This window comes from Microtus oregoni, unplaced genomic scaffold (assembly GCF_018167655.1).
Source record: "Microtus oregoni isolate MIOR12 unplaced genomic scaffold, Mior012 000150F_ref0000365, whole genome shotgun sequence".
NCBI lineage: Eukaryota > Metazoa > Chordata > Mammalia > Rodentia > Cricetidae > Microtus > Microtus oregoni.
Window position 1 is genome coordinate 452,812 of NW_024544800.1, and position 21,269 is coordinate 474,080.

The following is a 21,269-nucleotide window of genomic DNA, read 5'->3' on the forward strand; positions in this document are numbered from 1 at the left end:
ATTTAGGAGAATATAATTTATTAATACAAATTTAAAGTTATTTTGTTATACTGTATATATGTTTCTACTCTTGTTTGGGGTATTGTGCTTATGCAGCTCATTTTTAAAATGCAATGTAGAAACGAGGTTAATAGTTAATCTATGGTGATCAGACTTGTAGTCACATTAGACATGTTCTCAAGATCATACAGAGATATATTTTCCATATATAAATGGTCTTCAAACATTTCAAATACATATAAAATATGGTGTTGCGGGAGGTCCTCCCACTCCTCCAGCCTATCACCGCTGAGGTACCAGCCCACTGGGGCGTGGTTTCTCTCCCTTTAAAAAAGCGGCCACTTCCCTCTCCTCTCACTCTTCACTTCCTGCTCCGCCTGCGACTAGACTCCTTTCCTGGTTGCGAAGAGGGCTGTTGCCTGGGACAGTGATCTGTAAGTTTTTTCCCCTTTAAATAAATACCACCCTAATAATCATAACCCCGAATTGGTGTGGCATTGTTTGTGACTTACGCCTTCAATATGGCATTTAAAATGTTTTGTTAACATAGAGATTTTAATAAAATGAGACACATCTGCTCCTGGAAGCACCAATTTACTTTATAAAAGGATGATGGGCATTGAAGAAACTCCATAGTAGTTTGCTTCCATTGTGGCAAGGTAATCAATTTGGGAAAGAAACTTCTTTTGCCTTGATTGCTTTACAGTATGATGTATAAATTGGAAATGCAGGACCCCCAGGAAAGTAACTGCTGAACTTTGCCAAAACAAAGGTGGGATGGTCCTTCAGGGTTCCTGCTTCACAAAGAGTCTGCCAGAAATTCTGCAGAGCACAGAGGAAAGAGGCTGACAAACTGTCAGTACAAGGCAGGGCAGTCCTTCCTATTTCCTGCTTCACTGAAAATTCTGCCAGATACTCTAGGCCTGTATGATGAAGATGGATGTCCTGGCACTGCAGAGGAACTTTGGGTGACTGTCCAGGCAGTCAGATGTCTCTGTCATTTCTAGAGTTTTGGAAGTTGCTTGCAATGTACTTCCTCTTTACTCGGGTAATATTATATCCTTCTGGGTCTTTGATGGAGCTAAAGACTAAATAATTAGAGGCATAGCTTTCCTTAGCTATGACAGAAAGTGAATTATGTATAAAACTTTGGAATCACTAAGATCGATAATGGAGTATTTTCTCTGAATTCGCTAAATACATATAGACTGAATATTGTAAATGTAATTCTTACTTGACAACTGCTTTTGTTGTATACAGTTTTACTATGTTAAAGTTAAAACCTTTCATTTTTATGTAGACAAAGGGTGAAATGTTCTAGAACATTAAGATGTGTTACAATTGTTTATGCTGTGGAACATTTGTTTAATGATGCAAAGATGTGTTGCAGTCTTTTATTTTGCATTTGTTTAACTGTGAAGCTGTGTTACTTTATCTGTTTAAAATACTTGATTGGTTTAAATAAAGAGTTGAACGGCCAATAGCTTGGCAGAAAAGGATAGACAGAACTGGTAGGCAGAGAGAATAAGTGTGAGAAGAAATCTGGGATGAAAAAGCTTTCGGAGCTAGAGAAGGAGGAGGACTCCAGGAGACAGCCACCCAGTTACACAGCAAGCCACGGATAAAGATACAAAGAAAGAAAGGTATTCAGAAATACAGAGGCAAAAGGTAGACAGGATAATTTAAGAAAATCTGGCTAGAAATAAGCCACACTAAGGCCATGTATTCATAAGTAAGAATAAGACTCCATGTGTGATTTATATGGGAGCTGAGTGGAGGCCCCCCAAAGAGCCAAAGAGCAAAGAGCAAAGAGTGAAGAGTAAAAACCAACAACAATGCATGGTATATTGGAGCAATGCTTGATAAACTAGGCCACTTTAAAATAAAAAACTCCTATTTTTCACAATTCAGTATCAAGACAATAAAGACAAGCCACAGATTGGTAGAAAATACCTGAAAAAGACACATCAGATAAATAACTGACATCTAAAGTATATAAAGAATTCATAAGACTCAACATAAAGAAGACAACTCAATTAAAAGTGGGCCTAAAGAACTCCTAGACATGGTGGGGAGATAAGGGGGTAGAAGGAGGGGTGGGAGGGAGAATTGGGGTTGGAATGTAAAATGAAATTATATAATATATATCTATATCTCTCTATATATATCTTGTAGACTGGTGAACACTTGGAGGTACTGGGATGATGGTTAGCCTGGAGAGGGCAAGAACACCCTATACTGCCTAGCACTTTGTGTCATGTATATGTTTCATCCAGCTCTTCCTGAACTAACAATTAATAATAAACTGTAAAATAAGTCAAGTGTTTTGCTGAGTACTGCAAGTCAGACTAGCAATTAATGAATTTGGAAAAGGGGACCTTGGATTTCCTGTCTGGGCCAGTCAAAAATATCTGAGGCCTGGATTTGCATTGGCATGTGAAGTAGGGGCAGTTTTATAGGGCTGAACCCTTTAACTTGTGAAGAGTAGACTTCATGGTGTCATTTGTTGGCACTGGAATCAGGACAAGTATTTGTTAGACTGTCTTGGCTCATAGGAATATGGTTTGAATAGAGAAAAAATGAAAGGGCAAGGGTCAAGGACCTTGAGACCTGAGTAGTCACATGGCCACTCAAGGCATGGAGTAGCAGCTGATTTGTGCTTAGTAAAAGTTTACATTGGAATTTAGAATGGTTCCAATTCCCAGACAGTTGTTTCATTGGATCCACAAGGAAATGAAAATTAGTAAGTAAGGGTGACATATTCAATCCATTGCATCAGTATCTGTAATAGCTAGATGGAAAAGAAAGAAGTTGGATTATAATTTAATATTAGCCTGAGCTCAGATTTTATTAAGTCTGTGTTGGCAACTAGCTTAAAGTAGCTTAGTCACCAAGAGAAAAAAGAAGAATAGATAAAACACTTTTATGGGGCATGTTTTGAGTTTTTCTCTTTTTATCATATTTTTGTAAATTAAGATATAATTTCATCATTTCCCCCTTCCTTTCCTTCCTCCAATCCCTTCCATGCACTACCTCATTACTCCCTTTTGAAACCATGTTCTTTTTGTCTGAGAAAACACTTCTGAAACAAAAGAGTAGTAAAAAAAAGGGGGTCATGCAAAACCAATAAAGTATTGAAAGCAGGTAATATAATATGAGGTTTCATTTTGTAGATTGGTATAATTAGTTTTCTGAAAGTCTCCCAAAAGATTCTGAAAGTGTCAAATTTGTGACAGTGTCCCTGGCTTTGAATGTTGCATTACCAGAGGCTGGTAAGACCAAAGAGAGTCTCTACTGGTTCCACAACACTAAAGGGCTCTAAACAAGTCTCTTCTATTTATCCCACTTTGGGGAAGTTTAAAAAGCCGTAAGGTAGAAAATTATAAAGTGCAAAAATTTCTTATCTTAAATCATGTGGGATAACAGTTTTGCAGATGTTAGAGATTGAAAAAGAAGCTGTATTCCTTTAATGATAAACTTTACTTGGGACCCAAGGCTTGCATGTAAGTAGGCAAAATTAGATATGGAGAAGAAAAGTTTGTAGAACTTTTTAGCATAGGAGCCTCATGCACAGTGGCACTCAAACCTGTTGTTGAAGTCCTAACAATTGGGAAGGCACAACAGTATAAAGGTTCATAGATTAAGGCAGAAATGTGGGTGGAAATTGGAATGTCCAAAAAAAAAAAAAAAAAAAAGAAAGAAAAAGCCGGGTGGTGGTGGCACACGCCTTTAATGCCAGCACTTGGGAGGCAGAGGCAGGCGGATCTCTGCGAGTTCGAGACCAGCCTGGTCTACAAGAGCTAGTTCCAGGACAGGCTCCAAAACCACAGAGAAACCCTGCCTCGAAAAACCAAAAAAAAAAGAAAAAAAAAAAAGAAATTGGAATGTTTAAGCAGACTTTGTATAAACAAACTGTGTATCCTTTATCTAAATGCTTCACGCAAGTGGATAGTGTCTGACTGGGAAATGCCTCTCTTTCTAGTGCTATAAAATAAAGATGCATCAATGGAATCAAAACCTGTTGATACTATGCTAATGGAAACTAATCTTAGAAATGTAAAGGGTCATGGGGTGAAGGGGAAAGTTTGGAGGAGGCCTAATATATTTTGATAGGCTTTTCATGACATGGTTATGTCTCTTTTACTTGATTGCAGGGTAAGTTTGAATACTGAAATCTTACTGAGAAATATTTCTTTTATGTACTATTATAAAACAAAAGACATGTAAATCTACTATTGTTAGTTGGATGGGCTAAACGGGACACATGAAGGCATATATAAGCTTGCTACTGGAAATTAATGGAAACTGTCCTATAAATAAAATACACAAAATCTTCTCCAAAGCTGCAATACCCACAATGTCTCAGGTGATGTTGGAAAAATATCCTAAAAGAGTGGATAGTGCTCAGATGGAAGCATTTTTACACGCACACACGCAAACACACACACAGTCCAATAAGCTCTCAACTGACCAAACAGAAAAGAGTCTTTTAATACATGGGTGGCACTTCCAAGATTTGGAAGGAAAGCACTCTATAAAATAAATTAATTAATTAATTAAATAAATAAAAAGTAAAAGCAAACCAGTTCAACAGACTATATACTGTTTTGTCAGCAGTAACAGAAGAATGGAACACTGGAAAACACCCTGTGTTTGGGTACTGACTCACCGGCAGGGACTAAAGGCCTGGCCATATAATCAGACAGAAGGGTAATGGAAAATTGGTCTTTCAAAGGATGTATTTATGAGGCACAGCCCTATGGAAAACCACTATGGGAGTCCTAGAGGTACATTAGAATAGGACCTGCTGCTATTTATCAGAAGCACCTGCTCGATTTAGAAGGTGATTGGAGCTATCAAGTAGATATCCCTGTATGCTCCCTTGAATTGGCCACCTGGTGTGATGAAATGAGTGAACATCAAGGCTCTGCATTAATTCAGAGAGAGAGGCTGGGTGTTGATGCAACCTTTTTATACCCTCCAAGGTACAGAAGGCCAACAACTGTTCTGTTTTCCAAGGAGAGACAACAGTTGAAGATGGCCCTGAGAACAGCTAGCAGACTGAATTGATGCTGATAGTCACGGGAGATCTTAATGGGAATAGACTGTTAACTCTAAAGTGAGTTTTGCTTGCCTGGTGTTGTATAAAAATGCTCACCATGGTATAAGACAACTAGAACAGAATATATCATGTTGGTGTGACCTGCTGAGTCACATTTCCTCAGACTAAAAAAAAAAAATCACATTTTACAATTCTTACTAACAATGGCCAAAGTTCTTCCTCTGAGTAACAGAGATGATGAACAGGCAATTTAAACAATGGTTGTTAAAAACAGTGCGGGATAGGGCTGGGAATATAGTTTAGTGGTAGTGCACCTGACTAAAATGTGAGGTTCAAACTTTATATAAAAGTTGTATATCTTTTATTTAAATGATTTATAACAATAGATACAGTCTGACTGGAAAATGCTCCCACTCCTAGTACTGTAAAACCAAAACCTATCAATGAAACCAAAGCCTGTTAATGATAAGTTCATAGAATGTAAACATAAAAATACAAAGAATGGTAGACCCTAGTGGTTTGTTTCTACAGTTCAAAGGATTGACCCAATAGTCATAGGGATATTAAGTCAGACATAGAGTTTCTAGTGGACTCTTTAGAAGGAACTGAGCATCACCTATAGTAAAGAAACTGACTTCTTCCTTTCTTATTTTTAGCCCTTTCATTTCTTTCTTTTTTTTATTAAAAATTTCCGCCTCCTCCCCGCCTCCCATTTCCTTCCCCCTCCCCCCTCCTTTCCCCCTCCCTCTCCAGTCCAAAGAGCAGTCAGGGTTCCCTGCCCTGTGGAAAGTCCAAGGTCCTCCCCCCTCCATCCAGGTCTAGGAAGGTGAGCCTCCAAACAGGCTAGGCTCCCACAAAGCAATATCTGAGTTTCCCCCATTTTTCTGTAACCTGCTCATCTGACATTTCTACCAATGTATGTGAAAAGAATTATGAAAAAAATAAATTGAGTTTTCATTTTATTATACATTAAGTCTCATAAGGTTTTGCAAACAGAAGCATAGCACTTTCAACAAAGTACTCAGCAAGCTTATTGTTGCATAACTAAGGAAGTTTGTTAAATATTCCTACAAAACCTGTTGCTATTTAACAGATATAATTATGTATATATGGATCAATATAGGAATAAAATGTCATGAAGAAATTCTTAATTGAAAATACTATGTTTTTAAATATATATGTATTTTAAAGATAAAAATACAAAGAACGATGAGATGAAATAAATAATGAGTGGGTATAGGCTGGATTACAAATCTTGATAAGTGTGCAAGATATGAGGGGCACTAAGGGAGTATCCCCAATAGATAGTCTAGTTCTAGTGAACTAGGAGAAAGAGGCTGGAAAAGATGTTGGTATAAATACAATTCTTCCCAAGGGATTAAATACTGACATGAAGGCTATTTGTTTTTTTTTTTATCTCTTTCATATTACCTCAATGTTCTGTTTGACACCCTATCAAAGTAGCTACAACTACAAGTGCTGGAAACAGGAATATCTCTAAACAGGGAACTACAACTGTATTTTAGAGATTTCCTTTTAAAAAATTACAGTGTCTGTCTTTGTAGTCCTAATTGTCCTGGAACTTGCTATGTAGACCACGTTGGCCTCGAATCTGCCTACTTCTGCTTCCCAAGTGCTGGGACTAAAGGCCTGTGCCACCATGCCCAGCTATTTTATAGTCTTTCATGTTAATATTCCTAAGGTCCTCATGGGACAAGTTGTGTTTTTATTTGGCAAAACCGAGGTAAAGGCAATTGTATTGCCTAATGAGACAGCTTAATTTGATCTAGATAGTTAATGAAATCCCCATCTAAACATCAGCGACACAGATATGGAAAAAAATCTTAATATTCACATGGAACCACAAAAGAACTTGAAAAGTCAAAAGCAATTCTTGACTAAAAAGAGCAATATAGCAATATCTGACTTTAAAATATGTTACAGGGTCATAGTAATAAAAACTACATGGTACTGGCATAAAACAGACTCAGAGATGAATGGAATAGAATAGAGAGCCCAGATTCTCTATGAAGGTACCAAAAGATTATATGGTAAAAGCCCTTTTTTTCAAATGGTTAAGTGCCTTGACTAAATTTAAATTTTATTTTTGACTCTAAAGAGACTAAATTGGTAAGAGTCTGTCTCAAACAAACAAATAAACCTTTTTTGTATATAATCTTTGGTCCAGGATAGAATCCAGTCAGAGGTGTTTGCACAAAGCTTTTTATCAGTGTTAATTAGAACAGTGAAGAAATATTGTGATGGTTTGGATAAGCATCTTCCAAAGATCTATGACTGGGCATGGTGGCACACGCCTGTAATCCCAGCACTTGGAAGGTAGAAGCAGGAGGATTGTTGTGAGTTCAAGGCCAGTAAATTCAGAGCCACTCTGGGCTAGGCGTGAGACCCTGCCTCAAAAACATGCACTGGAGAAGAGTAGCCTTTTAATAAGTGGTGGTGAGGAAACTGGATATCAGCATATAAAAGACTAAAACTAAAGCAATGACTCTCAACCTGAGATAAAAATCAAGTTAAAATGATAAAAGGCTTTAATGTGATACTTGAAACTATTTCAAGAAAACAGGACAAACACTTTAAAATATTGACACAGGCAATGTTTTCTGTAATAGGACAAACAAAAGCAAGAATTCATAAATGAAATGATGTCCAATTAAAAAGCTTCTGGAAAACAAAGGAAATAATCTAGGAAAAGATAGACAACAGGAGAAAAATCTATTAGCTAATCATTGAGTAAGGGATGGATATCCAGAATATATATATAATTTTTTAAAATAACACTGAAAGAGTAAATAATAGAATCAATTAAATTGGCAAATGAACTGAAAAGACATGTTCCAAATGAGTAAGTACAAATAGCCAGTAAATATAAAAAAATATAGTATTATTAAGTCATCACAAAAATACAAATTATAGTTACACTGAAGTTGCATCTCACTCCAGCTAGAATGGTTATTATAAAAACAAAATGAAAACTCAAAAACAACAAGTACTGCCAAGGATGTAGAGAAAAAAAATGAACACCTACTCATTGTTGGTAGGAATACAAATTATCCCAGCCATTTTCTAAAACAGTACAAAAGTCCTTTTAAACATTAAAAATAGAACTACTATATGATCCAGGTATACCAATCCTGGGTAGCTGAAAGAAATGAAACCAGCACACAAAGAAATATCTGAACACCTCTTTTTATGGCTGCACTAGTTATAGTAGCCAAAATATGGATCATCCTAGATGTTCATCAGCAGATATATACATATATATACATATATATATAATGAAGCATTAATCATCCATAAAGAAGATGAAATTATGTCATTAGTGGAAAAATAGATAAAACTGAATGGCATCATATTAAATAAAATAAGCCAAACATGGAAAAGATAAGTATCATACATCTTCTCTCACATTGAGAGTAGAAGAGGAAATAATACGGATTGATAAGGGGCTGTGGGGCAGGAACGAACAGAAAGGAGAAAGTAGAAGGACGGGTAGACATGATCATTATATGACATATGCATATATGTAAATGTCAAAATAAGACTTAATAATATGTATAATTAATACAGGTTAATAAAAAGATGGCCTAAGCATTCTCTTTCTATGTAAGCATGTCCTATATAAATGAGAGTTGATGCATTTACTAGACTAGTACTGCTGTTTGAATTCTTGTTCAGTACAGTGGCTAAATCTGCAACTTCCTTCTAAAAAAGGAGATTTTTTTGGTTATAAAGAAAAGGAGATCAAGTCATACCTGTCTTTCCCTTGCTTGGTTAGAGTTACAGCAAGATATTTCATATTATTTGAGACTATTGTAAAGGGTGTTCATTAATATTTGTACTTTCTGGGGACAAATCTTAAAAGTCTTACAAATTTATGTATAATGACTTTATAGAAAACTTTTATCAGTTTGAATTTAAGTTAAGCTAAAGTTAACTTCGGTGCTTTAATTCAGTGGCTATATGGAACAACCCAGACAAGGTCATGTAAAATGCATCACAAATAAGACCCAGGACACAAAAACATATATACGTAAAAGACAAACTGGTTTAAATAACTAAGCACATAATTTACACAGATACTGTGGGGTTTGACTGTGTGCTACAGTTATATGGATTATGAAGCACTTTTAAGTCCTGCACTGAAGTGCTTATAAAACAGTAATTATGGTAATTTGAACGAAATGCCCCCATAAATCTTGGGCATTTGAATACTTGGTCTCAATTGGTGTTTGTTTGGAGACGATTAGGTGGTGTGGTCTTCCAAAAGGAATAATGACACTGGGGCAGGGCTCTGGGGTACCATTGTGCTTCTGTGCTTCCTATCTGAAGTTTAAGATGTGAGCTCTCAGCTGCTCCTCTTACCCTGCCACTATGGACTCTAACTCTCTGAAATCTTAAGCTCTAAATAGACACGTTCTTCTCTAAGTTGTGTTGGTCATGGTGTTTTATAACATCAACAGAAAATATAAGACACTGATATTCAGACATTCAAATATGCTGAGTGGCAATTATGTGCCTGTTGCTAAGCTAGGTCCCAGAGATATGCAGATAAATACAAATAGTCCCACAGTCAAGGGACTCTTAGAATATGGCAGCTATTAAAGTTTAGTTCTGAATTTACTGACTTTCCACCCCTTAAAAAACAATCTTATTGTTGATAATTTCAAAGATGTTCCAATGTTAAAAGAGAAGTCATGTTTCCTTCCCACCCAGCTTCAACAATTATTAACATATCCATCTTATCCCACTGTAAATCTCAACTACTTCTTCCATATTATTTTGAAAAAAAATTCCAGCTACCACTTCATCACACCCATACATATTTCAAGGAGTCATTTCTTGGAGATAGATAATGTTTCTTAAAACAGCATAACAACATTACTACTATCGTGCTGCCTAGAAGTTAATGTCAAAATACAGCCATTATGCAAAGTTCTAAGTGCCTCATATTCTTTAGATTGAATTCTCTTCTATTTGATTGATAAAGCCTGTTAAGAAAAGATGAATCCTACAATGTACGCCTGAGCAGACTGTGTGTTATGACAAAACATGTTACAATTCCAAGTTATCTCAGTGATCAATATTTCTTCCAAAATTTAGTTGAAATAATATTGTGCTACCAATTGTAAACAATAGACACAGAACATGCAGTAGATAAAGTCTGTTACAGAGTTTTGTCTAAGCATAGAATGAAGAGATGGGTGCTATTTTCTGAAAGCTACATTTAGTCAAGAACTTGAACCAAGTTTTCTCTCAACTCACCAGAAGAGAGTGAATTTTATGAATGAAAAATTGGTGACAAAATCCTTTCAAAAAATGTTAAGTTCTTATTATTTTTTACTGATTTTTATTTCATGTGCATTCGTGTTTTGCCCATATGCATGTCTGTGAAAGTGTTGGGTCCCCTGAAATTGGAGTTGTGAGCTGCCATGTAGGTGCTGGGAATTGAACCTAGTTCCCCTGGAAGAGCAGTTAGTGCTCTTAACTGCTGAGCCACCTCTCTAGTTCCAGTTATTGATATCATATACCATGAAAACTGTGAAGAGAAAAGTGTTTCTCTAGTTCAAGCTGAGATAATAGAGAACCAGAATCTTTATGAATTCCCATTGAGTCTACCGTTAAAGGGGGAACAGATACAATATCATAACCAGGTCATATGCAAAATGTGAGGGATTATAAACTGCCAAGTACATTTTTTAACTTTTAAATGTATTAATTCACTGAGTAATTACAGAAACTCCATGAGATATACATTGGTATTTCCCTTTTACAGATGGAAAAACTGAAGGAAAAAATAAGAAACTTATCTAAGCTATATATCTCATAAATAACCACATAGAATATGAAACCAGGAAGACTGGCTAAAATATATATTAATTTCACCCACTATACAATACATATTTCAATATAAGGTTTTCATTTAAATCTACTCTAAATTTTCTAATGGCAATTACATTATTTCTCATGAAAAAAAAACTTACTTATTTTCAGATTCTGGCATACGAGAAACTTGTTGAAGAATAATTCGAACCAGACACCTGTGTCAAAAGACAATACAGAAGAAGATTCTCGGGTGTGAGGAATGCAGATTAGTGGTAAAGTGGTTGCCTACTATGTGTGAGGCTGTGCTAGTTTCCCTCAGTCTGACAAAAGCTAAGATGATCTGGACGATGGAACCTCAATGGAGACAATGCTTTCATCAGATTGGCCTGTAGGCATTTCTTAATTTATGATTGAAGTGGGTGGGCTCAGTCCACTGTGGGCGGTGCCATTCCTGGGCAGGTGGTCCTGGGGTATATAAGGAAGCAGACTGATGACAGTGGGGGAACCAGTATAGACTAAACTAGGCCCTCTGAATGTGTGACATTGGCAGGGTTAGACTGTGGGGCCACTGTTGTTAGAACTGTCTTTTTGGAATTCATTTTCTTTGGAGGGATACCTTGCTCAGCCTAGATAAAGTGGGGGAGGGCCTTGGTCCTGCCTCAAAGTGATATGCTAGACTTTGTTGACTCCCCATGGGAAACCTTACCCTCTCTGAGGAATGGATGGGGGTGGGGGAATGTGAAGGGAGTGGTAGGAGGGGAGGGAGTGGGAACTGGGATTGGTATGTAAAATGAGAAAAGATCATTTTTTAAATTAACTAATTAATTATAAAAAGAAAGCAGGCTGAGCAAGCCATGATGAGCAAGCCAGTAAGCAGCACTCCTCCAGGGCCTCTACTTTAGTTTCTGCCTCCAGTCCCCGACTTCAGATCCTGCTAACATCCCTCAGTGATGGACTATGATCGGGATGTATAAGACAAACAAACCCTTTCCTCCTCAAGTTGCTTTTGATCATGGTGTTTCATCACAGCAATAGAAGTAAACTAGGGTAGAGGCCCTAGGTTCTATTCCCAACACTATAAACAGGAAAGAGAGGGGGAGGGAGAGAATGACAGGTAAAGCAAGAGCAAGCAAAGGGAGAGAAATTCTTAGGAAGAAATATGTCAAAGTTATGGTGCCAGTTTATTAACTTTGAGTATCCCAGAGTGCAGAAATGAAAAAAAGGGAAAATTAATCTTATTTGTAGATCTTTGTATTGTTCTAAAGGTTGCAATAAAAACAAATTTTATGATTTTTGGAAATAAAATTTAATAAAATAAGTTTAAAACAAAATGTTATTTATAATAAGCTATTAAAGTGTTCCAAGTTCATATCAACACAGAAATATCAAGTATGGTGTATAATTCTTTATTTTTTTATGTAAGAAAGCTGTAATTGGTTTTGGGGTCTCACAGAAGAAAGAACCACTAATCTTTGAAAGAATCTGGAAGCTTTACTACAAAATGATATGATGAATCATTGGTAATTTCAAACTTGAAAATACTTTGGAATGGAAAACTATCTGAGCCTGGTACACCCCCTATAATCTCGACACTTGGGAGGGTAAGGTTAGCCTGAGATACATAGTAAGATCCTGCCTATAAAATAAAATAAAATAAAATAAAATAAAATAATAAAATGAAGTAAAACTTAAAATAATAAAATAAAATAAAATGATGTGAACCGCGGGCCAGGTGTGGTGGTGTATGACTGTAATAAACACAGCAGTCAGGAGATAGAAGCAGAAGGTTCAAGACCAACCAGTTCCAGGCTAGCCAAAGCTATATAGTGAGACCCTGTCTCAAAAAGGGGTGTGAGGCTGGAGTTGTTGCTTGCCTCACAGGGATGAAGCCCTAGATTCTGTTTCTAACACTGAAAAAAATGATTTAAGGAAAAGAAATGTTATGTGTCCTGAGTGATTTTATGTATTTACTTGATTGAATGTATGCTGGTATGTCAACTTCAATTCTATCACTCTATTTCCCATGAGAAGCATGGCCTGAAGTAGAACTGACTAGCAGTAGAACAAACATAGCCTGCTTTGGGTTCTTTTTCCCCAGTCACAACTATAGGGTCATCATGGCCAAATCTAACTCTCAGGATTACACATGAAAGATCCCTTTGAAAAAAGACTTTTCCTTTCTAAAAGGAACAGGGGAGATAAGGTTCAACCACTAACCTTTGCCTTTTTTAAAAAAAAAACTATGCATCTTCATTATTGGTTCTTAAAGGCTTTGATATCATCAGCAGTTTTAGCAAAGTTTATAAATTAAAAGTATGAAGGGCAGCTTACTTTAAAGCTCCAAGTACTTCTTTTGGGTCTTCTGAAAGTTGAGATAAACATTCCAAAGCTTTGGCTGCCACAAATTGTTGCCCATTCTAAAAAGAACAAACATAGTATGGTAAATTACAGCAGCAAGTTGTCTATATCCTGCCTATTACAAAAGAATATCCATTTTTTTCTCAAAAGGGTTATCTAACAATGTAGAATGAAGCTGTAATTCACTGACAAAAAGAAAACAGGTTCATTTTATCCTCAGGAACTCACACGTTTTTCTTGTGTTCTTTCTTTGGCTCTTTTTATTGTTTGTTTTGTCCTATTTTAATTTGTTTTTGTTTTATCTTATTGTATTGTATCTAATTCTTCTTTTCTAATGAGTCAAAAAGTGTGTAAAACAGGATGGGAGGGGAGATGAGGAGGCATTGAGAGAACTAGGGGGGAGAAAATGGTAATCAGAATAAATTATATGAAAACAATCTATTTTCAATTAAAAAAAAGCTCATAGCTTCCTATCCACAATTGCAGCCTTGCTTTATCCTCTTTATCCTCATTTTCAGTAGTAACCAAAAGAAACCCAAACTGTTGAACTCCCTCACTTCTAGTACTCTTATAGCTCAAAGACTCTGTTTATCCCTATTTGTATCCTTTTCTCGTTTCTCCCAGCTCCTCCAACCCTTCCATCCTAACTTGTAAATTTAGTCCATTACCAGAGATCTCCCTATGAGAGACCTCTTCTCTGAAAGTTTCCTCACTATTTCTGCAATGGAAATGTAGGCTTTGTCCAAGGACACTGCTTACATGGGAAACTTCTCAAGTAACAATAGATTTACTTTCACTGCCCTTCCACTCTAGAGGTGGAGTGTGTGCCTTAATCCTTCAGTATTATTTTCATGTTATTCTCACTCTTTCTTTCCTAAAAATCACCACTTTGAAATTTTGTCATCATATTATATCCCTTATTGTCACCATGATCTCTATATACCTTACTGTTGCCATGGTACCTGTATCCTTTGTTGTTGCCATGGTCTCTATTTCCCTTGTTTCTATGGTTTGTGGATGAATTAACTACCGCTAAGTTATTTTACCCACCCACCCTCCTTCTCCTTCTTCCCTCTCTCAGCATTTTTAATGCACAGAAAGATCTCGCTAAAATTCTAGCCTCTCAAATAGCTTAACCTTCATTCCATTAGCAATCTTAAAACAATTTCATACTGTCATAAACTACTCTGAAAGGATTTACTTTCTTCTTCTGAAATAAGATTATTATTATTATTACAAATTTCCACCTCCTCCCCTCCTCCCATTTCCCTCCCCCTCCCCCATCCCTCCTCCCCTCCCTCTCCAGTCCTAAGAGAAGTCAGGGTTCCCTGTCCTGTGGGAAGTCCAAGGTCCTCCCCCCTCCATCCAGGTCTAGGAAGGTGAGCATTCAAACAGACTAGGCTCCCACAAAGCCAGTACATGCAGTAGAATCAAAACCCAGTGCCATTATCCTTGGCTTCTCAGTCAGCCCTCCTTGTCAGTCACGTTCATACATTTTTTTAAAAAAATAAAAACTGGTGAAGTCATTGGAAATCAGTGCGGTGGTTCTTCCAAAGCTAGAAATAGATTCACCATTGTTCAAATACATCACTCCTGAGCATATTCCCAAAAGGTTCTATAGACTATGCCAGAGATACTTGTTCATCCTAGCTTATTGCTGCTTTATTCACAATAGCCAGGAAATGGAAACAGCCTAGATATTCATCAGCTGATGAATGGAAAATGAAATGTGGGACTATATACAATGGAATTCTATCCAGCTGTAGAGGGGTGAACTTTTCAGGTAAATGGATAGAGCTGGATAATAAACTGAGTGAGATGACGCAGACAGAGAGATACAAATGCCACATGCTGTCTCTTTCTTATTCTGGGATCCTAGATATTAACCTTAGGTCTGAGTGTTTAACCTGGATTAACTATAAAAGACAGGAAAGCAGAAAGAGACCATTAGGGGAAGTGGGAAAAAGCACTAAAGAAAAGTGGAAGTAGGGCACGGACACTATGAAGAGGGTATGTGAAAAATGGAAGGGGGGATTAACTGGAGGGTAAATATAGAGTGAGAAGAGGAAAAGAAGAAGAAATTATGTATGAAAAGACCATAGGGAAACCTAGTATTTTATAAGCTTCCTTAAAATTGCACAGTAAAATAACGCTCCCGTGAGAGTCAATGATTATTTTACAAAATCCCCAGTGCCACCAGGTAGGGAATACTGTCCTTCAAACTGTTGGTCAAGGAGTCAAACAGACCTACCTCAAATAATATAGGCTATTAGCCATTGCTCTTGGTTGCCTGTCAGAACACGAACATAAGACCCTTTTGATGAAGATACCATATTTTGGGCCATAGGAATTGAAGAAATCCAGCTGGTACTGACCTGGAAGCTAGCTGACTGAAGGCTAGCTCTAATAGTGTTAAAAGTTGATTTTGCAAACTGTCAAGAAAACAAGTTACCAACAGTCCTACCTAGCTATAAAGCCCGATAATCACAATGAGATCAGCAGGACATTCCCAATGGTCCAATAGTGCTATCTGTGTCTCTGTATCTTTTTACTTTTTATTGTTTCTTGGTGGATTTCATATCAGGCACTGGGATCACATTCATCTCCCTACCCTTTCACATCTAGCCTATGCTCCTGCAGCCTCCCCCCAAAACAAAAGAAAATACCATTTTAAAGAAAAGGAAAAATCTGGTCATGGAAGCTGCAGCGTGACACAGTGAGTCACAGTGCACCCTTTAGTCCATACATCTTTCAAGTGTTCACTGCAATGTCATTGGTCCAGTTCGAGGCCTCTGGCTTCTGATGGGCCCTCACTCGTCACTGGGACTCCTCTTGGACTTTCTGCTGTTGCCCTGTGTCATGGAGATTCTGCAGGTTTGGATCTGCAGGACCAGCCCCTTCACGTGCTCCAGCACATCATAGATGTGATGGATATTTGGGTAGGACAACTCTTAGCCCTGATTCTGCCTAGGTAGCAGCTGGGTTGGTCAGCACACTGGCTCACTCTTCCTCATCTGCACTGCCAGGGCGAGCTCTCTAGCACTATACCTCCACCCATCCCTCACCTCCCCTACCCCACCCCTAACCCGCAGCTTACCTAATGCAGCAAGCAGCAAGGGGAGGGGCGGGGTGGGCTCTCCTGCTCTCACACTCTCTCAGGACCAGTTCACGGGAGCCCCCACCAACAGGGTCAGCTCTACTGTGCTGCCCAGGCTAGGCGCAAGGCCAGCTCTCTTACTCTCATAACCTCTGGCTGGCTCTCCAAACTGCCACAGGCCATGAGAGGTGAAAGTGGGGCATCTTTCCCACCACATGGCAGATGGGGGGGCGGGCAACTCTCCCACTCTCATGGCCCCAGGGCTGGCTTGCTTGTGCTTCTGGCAACAGGGTCAACACTTATATCTTGAGACAACAAATAACTGTGTAATTGAACCTAAAGCCCACTCAATTGGAGAGAACTCATTCCTGGTATTATAAACCTAGCCAAGAAACCATGGTCATGATTTGAATAAGATGTTGCCCACATCCTCAGGTATTTGAATACTTGGTTTTACGGTTCAGGGAGGCTTAGGAGATGTGGTCTTGCTGGAGGAAGTACATCACCAGGGATAGGCTCTGAGGTTTCAAAAGCCATTTGCTTTTTTCAGTTCATCTTTCTTATTTTGAGGGCGCATTTTTTTTTGTCTTATTTGTCTTTTGCCTGAAGATTTTGGTGTTCAATTTTGTGTTTTGTTTTTTTTTTTCTGTGAGTTTCTCTTTTTTATTTATTTATTTTTTTGTTTGGTTTTGGTTTTTCAAGACAGGGTTTCTCTGTGTAACAGCCCTAGCTGTCCTGGAACTTGCTCTGTAAACCAGGCTGGCCTCGAACTCACGGAGATCTGCCTGCTTCTGTCTCCCAAGTGCTGAAATTAAAGACATGCGCCACCACCACCTGGCTGTTTATTTCTTTTCTTTTTAAAAGACAGGGCATGGATTTGGGTGGGTAGAGGATGGTATTTGGAATAGGAGAGAAAATATGATCAGAATATATTATATGAATTTTTCAATAAAAAGGCAAAAAATAAAAAAGATGTGAACTCTCAACTTGTTGTTCAAACACTGTGCTTGCTCACACACTTCCTTCCATGATTCTGATGGACTCTCATCCCTCTGGAACTGTAAGTACCAAACAAACCCTTCCTTCTCTAAGTTGCTGTAGCCATGGTATTTTATCACAGCAATAGAAAAGTAACTAATGCAAGTCATAAAGGGGAACTTAGTACTACCATATTACTAAAGGAATAAAAGTTTCCAACTGAATTCTAAATACCCATCCTTCTGACCTAAGAGAAGTGCAACTCTCAGATCTCACTGAAGAAGATTCTTTTTCCCCCAGCAGATGGAGACTATTAGAGAGATCTATAACTGGTTTTTAAAAAAAGGCAAGAAAAAGGTGACTGTGGGGTACCTAGCCCTAAATGGGACATCTCTATCACAAGTCTACACCTACGTCTCAGGGAAAATTGTCATAGAGTGGGTAGAGAGACTGTAAAAACCTAAGGACTGGGATGACAGCCATAAGATAGTTTTTTTTTTCTGGACAGGGAAGAGATAGAGTTCACATGAACATTCAACAACATGGTTATCTGTATAAGACCTATAAAAACAACACCAATTTACACATCAACACAGATAAAGCCCCCAAGCACCCATCCCCTAGATGATGAGCTACAGGCAGTCAATGGCTGCTAAGGGAGGAAAAACCAGTTTTATTTCTTTATTTCATACAGAAGACCCACAATCCTAAGGGTTCAGATCCAAAAACATGCAAGTAAGAGCAATGTAAGTTGGAATCAGTTTTATACATACATACATAACATAACATACATACACACACACCACACACATAACTAAAAGGTCCTGAATTTGAAAGGGTGTGGTTGTGGACACAGGAAGAGTTGGAAGGCAGAAGAGTGTGGAAAGGATGGAAATATAATATACTCATGTATGAAACCTTCAAATAATAACAAAACCAAATTTATTTTAAAAAGGGATACATAAAGTTGGGAAGAAAAAGTGGGGAATGGGAAGGAACCAAAGGGGAAAAAGGGAAAGCTAGATTTGATGGAAACAAACATGTTTGTATGAATTCTCAAACTAAAAAACAAAATAAGAAAATCTAATAGAAAAAAATCATTTTAATTAAACAGAGGATTAATATTGGAGTACTGGCAATCTCAACTAAAGAAATTTGTGATAAAAAGTCCATAATAAAACTGACCTTGGCCTGAACCAGCTACCTAGGCCGGAATGGGCCTGAGAAAGCAAGCTCCATGGGAGTGGGAGTGGATCCAGTCCAGGGACATTGGCAGACCAGGACTGAGCCAGCGACCTGGGCCAAAACAGACCTGAGACAGCAAAATCCACGGAAACAGGTACAAGGGAGCAACTGCTGAGTGAGTGCATGAATTGGGACCTCAGATGGAATAGGCCTGAGCCAGGACCTCTGTGGGTCTGGGTGTTGGTCTGTGACATCAAAGAGAATAGGCAGGAACCAGAAACCTTTGCAGGTCTAAGCATGAGTCTGGGACCTCTAAGAGAGTAAGCCTGAGCCAGGTCCTCTGCAAGTATGGGCATACCCAAGCCTGGGAACTCTGAGGGAGTAGACTGGAGCCAGAGTTCTTTAAAGTACCAAGCCCAAGCCAGTGACCTCTGCAGGAACAGATCCAGACCAGGGGCATTTACAGAAACAGGTCTGAGCTGACAACCTAGCTAGAGCAGGCCTGAGACAGCAAACTCCAAGGGAGTGGAGCAAAACCTGGGAGTGCTGAGCGACTTCCAGGAACACAAAGTGACCAATGAGGTGACTGGCTGGAACCATGGCACTGACTATATCACAAGGAACAACCATCTGAGCCTTGGATTCACTGGCACCTAGAAGATTAATCAACAGAATGACAGCCAGCCCTAAGCACACCTATTAGAGGAAAGGATGAGCAGAAGGGTAAGAACACACACAGCACCAAACAGCAACATGACACCAGTAAAACCTAAAGACCCTACAGCAGCAAGACTTGAACAAACAAATATAGAAGAAGCAGAAGAAAATGACTGAAAAAGTAACTTCAGGAGAATGTTTGAAACTCTTAAAGAGGAAATGAGAAATTTCTCAAAGAAATAGAGGAAAAGACAAACAAAAAATTGGAAGACATCAGCAAATCCCTTAAAAAAAACCAAGAAAAAGCAATCAAACATATGAAAGAAACTATTCAAGACTTGAAAACTTAAATAGATACAATAAAAAAAACACAAGCTGGGGGAAATTATAGAAACAAAAATCATGAGGAAATGATCAGGAACCACAAATGCAAGCATGAACAGCAGAATACAAGAGATGGAAGAGAGAATCTCAAGCGCTAAAGATACAATAGAGGAAATAGACTTATCAGTCAAAGAAAACATTAACTCTAACAAAAGCTTAACCCAAAATATCCGGGAAATATGGGACACCATGAAAAGGCCAAACCTAAGAATAATAGATATAAAAGAAGGAGAAGTTCAACTCAAAAGCACAGAAAATATATTTGACAAAATCATATAAGAAAACTTTGCCAACCTAAAGAAAGATATGCCTATGAAGATACAAGCTTACAGAATACCAAATAGACTGGATCAATAAAAAAAAGGCTCCTCGCCACATAATAATCAAAACACTAAACATACAGAGTAAAAAAAGAATATTAAGAGCTACAAAGGAAAAAGGCCAAGGAACATACGAAGGCAGACCTATCAGAATTACACCTGACTGAGCCATCCGCTCCTCCAGACGGGGTGATTGTTTGAGTCAGTACCATGAGCCATAATACCCAAGCCTTCATGAGCACCAATGCCGGACTTCCCCCAAGCTATGAGACAATCAAAGAGGAGTATGGGGTGACTGAGCTGGGGGAACCCCACAACTCAGCTGTGGTGAGAACCACCGTGATCAACATGCCCAGAGAGGTCTCTGTGCCTGACCATGTGGTCTGGTCCCTGTTCAATGCACTCTTCTTGAACGTCTGTTGCCTGGGTTTCATTGCCTATGCCTACTCTGTGAAGCCTTTTCACAGAGAATGCCGCAATCTGGATTCTAGTCCTGCCCCGCGCGCCACAGTCCACAGCTGCCCGTCCAGTGACCCTTCCTTTACCCTACATGTACGCAAATGTTACCTTCCTGCATCTGTCCACAGTGGATTCAATAAAGTGCACATGACGACAAAAAAAAAAAAAAGAATTACACCTGACTTTTCATTGGAGACAATGAAAACCAGAAGGTCATGGTCAAGCTTTATGCAGAAATTAAGGGACCACAGATACCAGCCCAGACTACTATACCTAGCAAAATTTTTGATCACCATAGAAGGACAAGACAAGATATTCCATGACAAAACCAGATTTAACCAATACCTAGCCACAAACCCAGCCCTACACAAAATAAAAGAAGGAAAACTCCAACACAAGGAAGTTGGCTACATCAACAAAACACAGACAATTGATGATCTCACCACAGCAAATCCCAAAGAAGGGAAAAACGCACAAATTAACATCACCAACAATGAAAACTAAATTAACAGGAAACAGCAATCACTGGCCATTAATATCCCTTAATATAAGTGGACTCAACTCACCTATAAAAAGACACAGGCTAACAGATTGGATATGAAAACAGAATCCACCTGTAAGAATGGCCAAGATCAAAAATACTGATAACAACTTATGCTGGAGAGGTTGTGGGGTAAAGGGAACACTTCTGCATCGCTGGGGAGAATGCAAGCTGGTACAACCCCTTTGGATGTCAGTGTGGCGATTTCTCAGAAAATTAGGAAACAACCTTCCTTAAGACCCAGTAATAACACTTTTGGGTATATATCCAAAGGACGCTCAATCATGCCACAAGGGCATGTGCTCAACAATATTCATAGCAGTGTTGTTTGTAATAGCCAGAACCTGGAAACAACCTAAGTGCTCCTCGACCAAAGAATGGATA

The 21,269-nt window shown here is 38.4% G+C and overlaps 1 protein-coding gene across 1 annotated transcript in view; it reads right to left on the reverse strand.

Moving 5' to 3' along the window:
* The window catches only part of LOC121444962 (testis-expressed protein 11-like), a 301,690-nt gene that overhangs the window by 90,339 nt on the left and 190,082 nt on the right, over positions 1-21,269 (reverse strand). Inside the window, exons 18-19 of the mRNA XM_041646923.1 lie at positions 13,238-13,323; positions 11,065-11,121 (exon numbers count right to left, since the gene is read on the reverse strand). Coding sequence (XP_041502857.1) covers positions 11,065-11,121; positions 13,238-13,323 — 143 coding nt within the window. The remainder of the gene's footprint in view (positions 1-11,064; positions 11,122-13,237; positions 13,324-21,269) is intronic.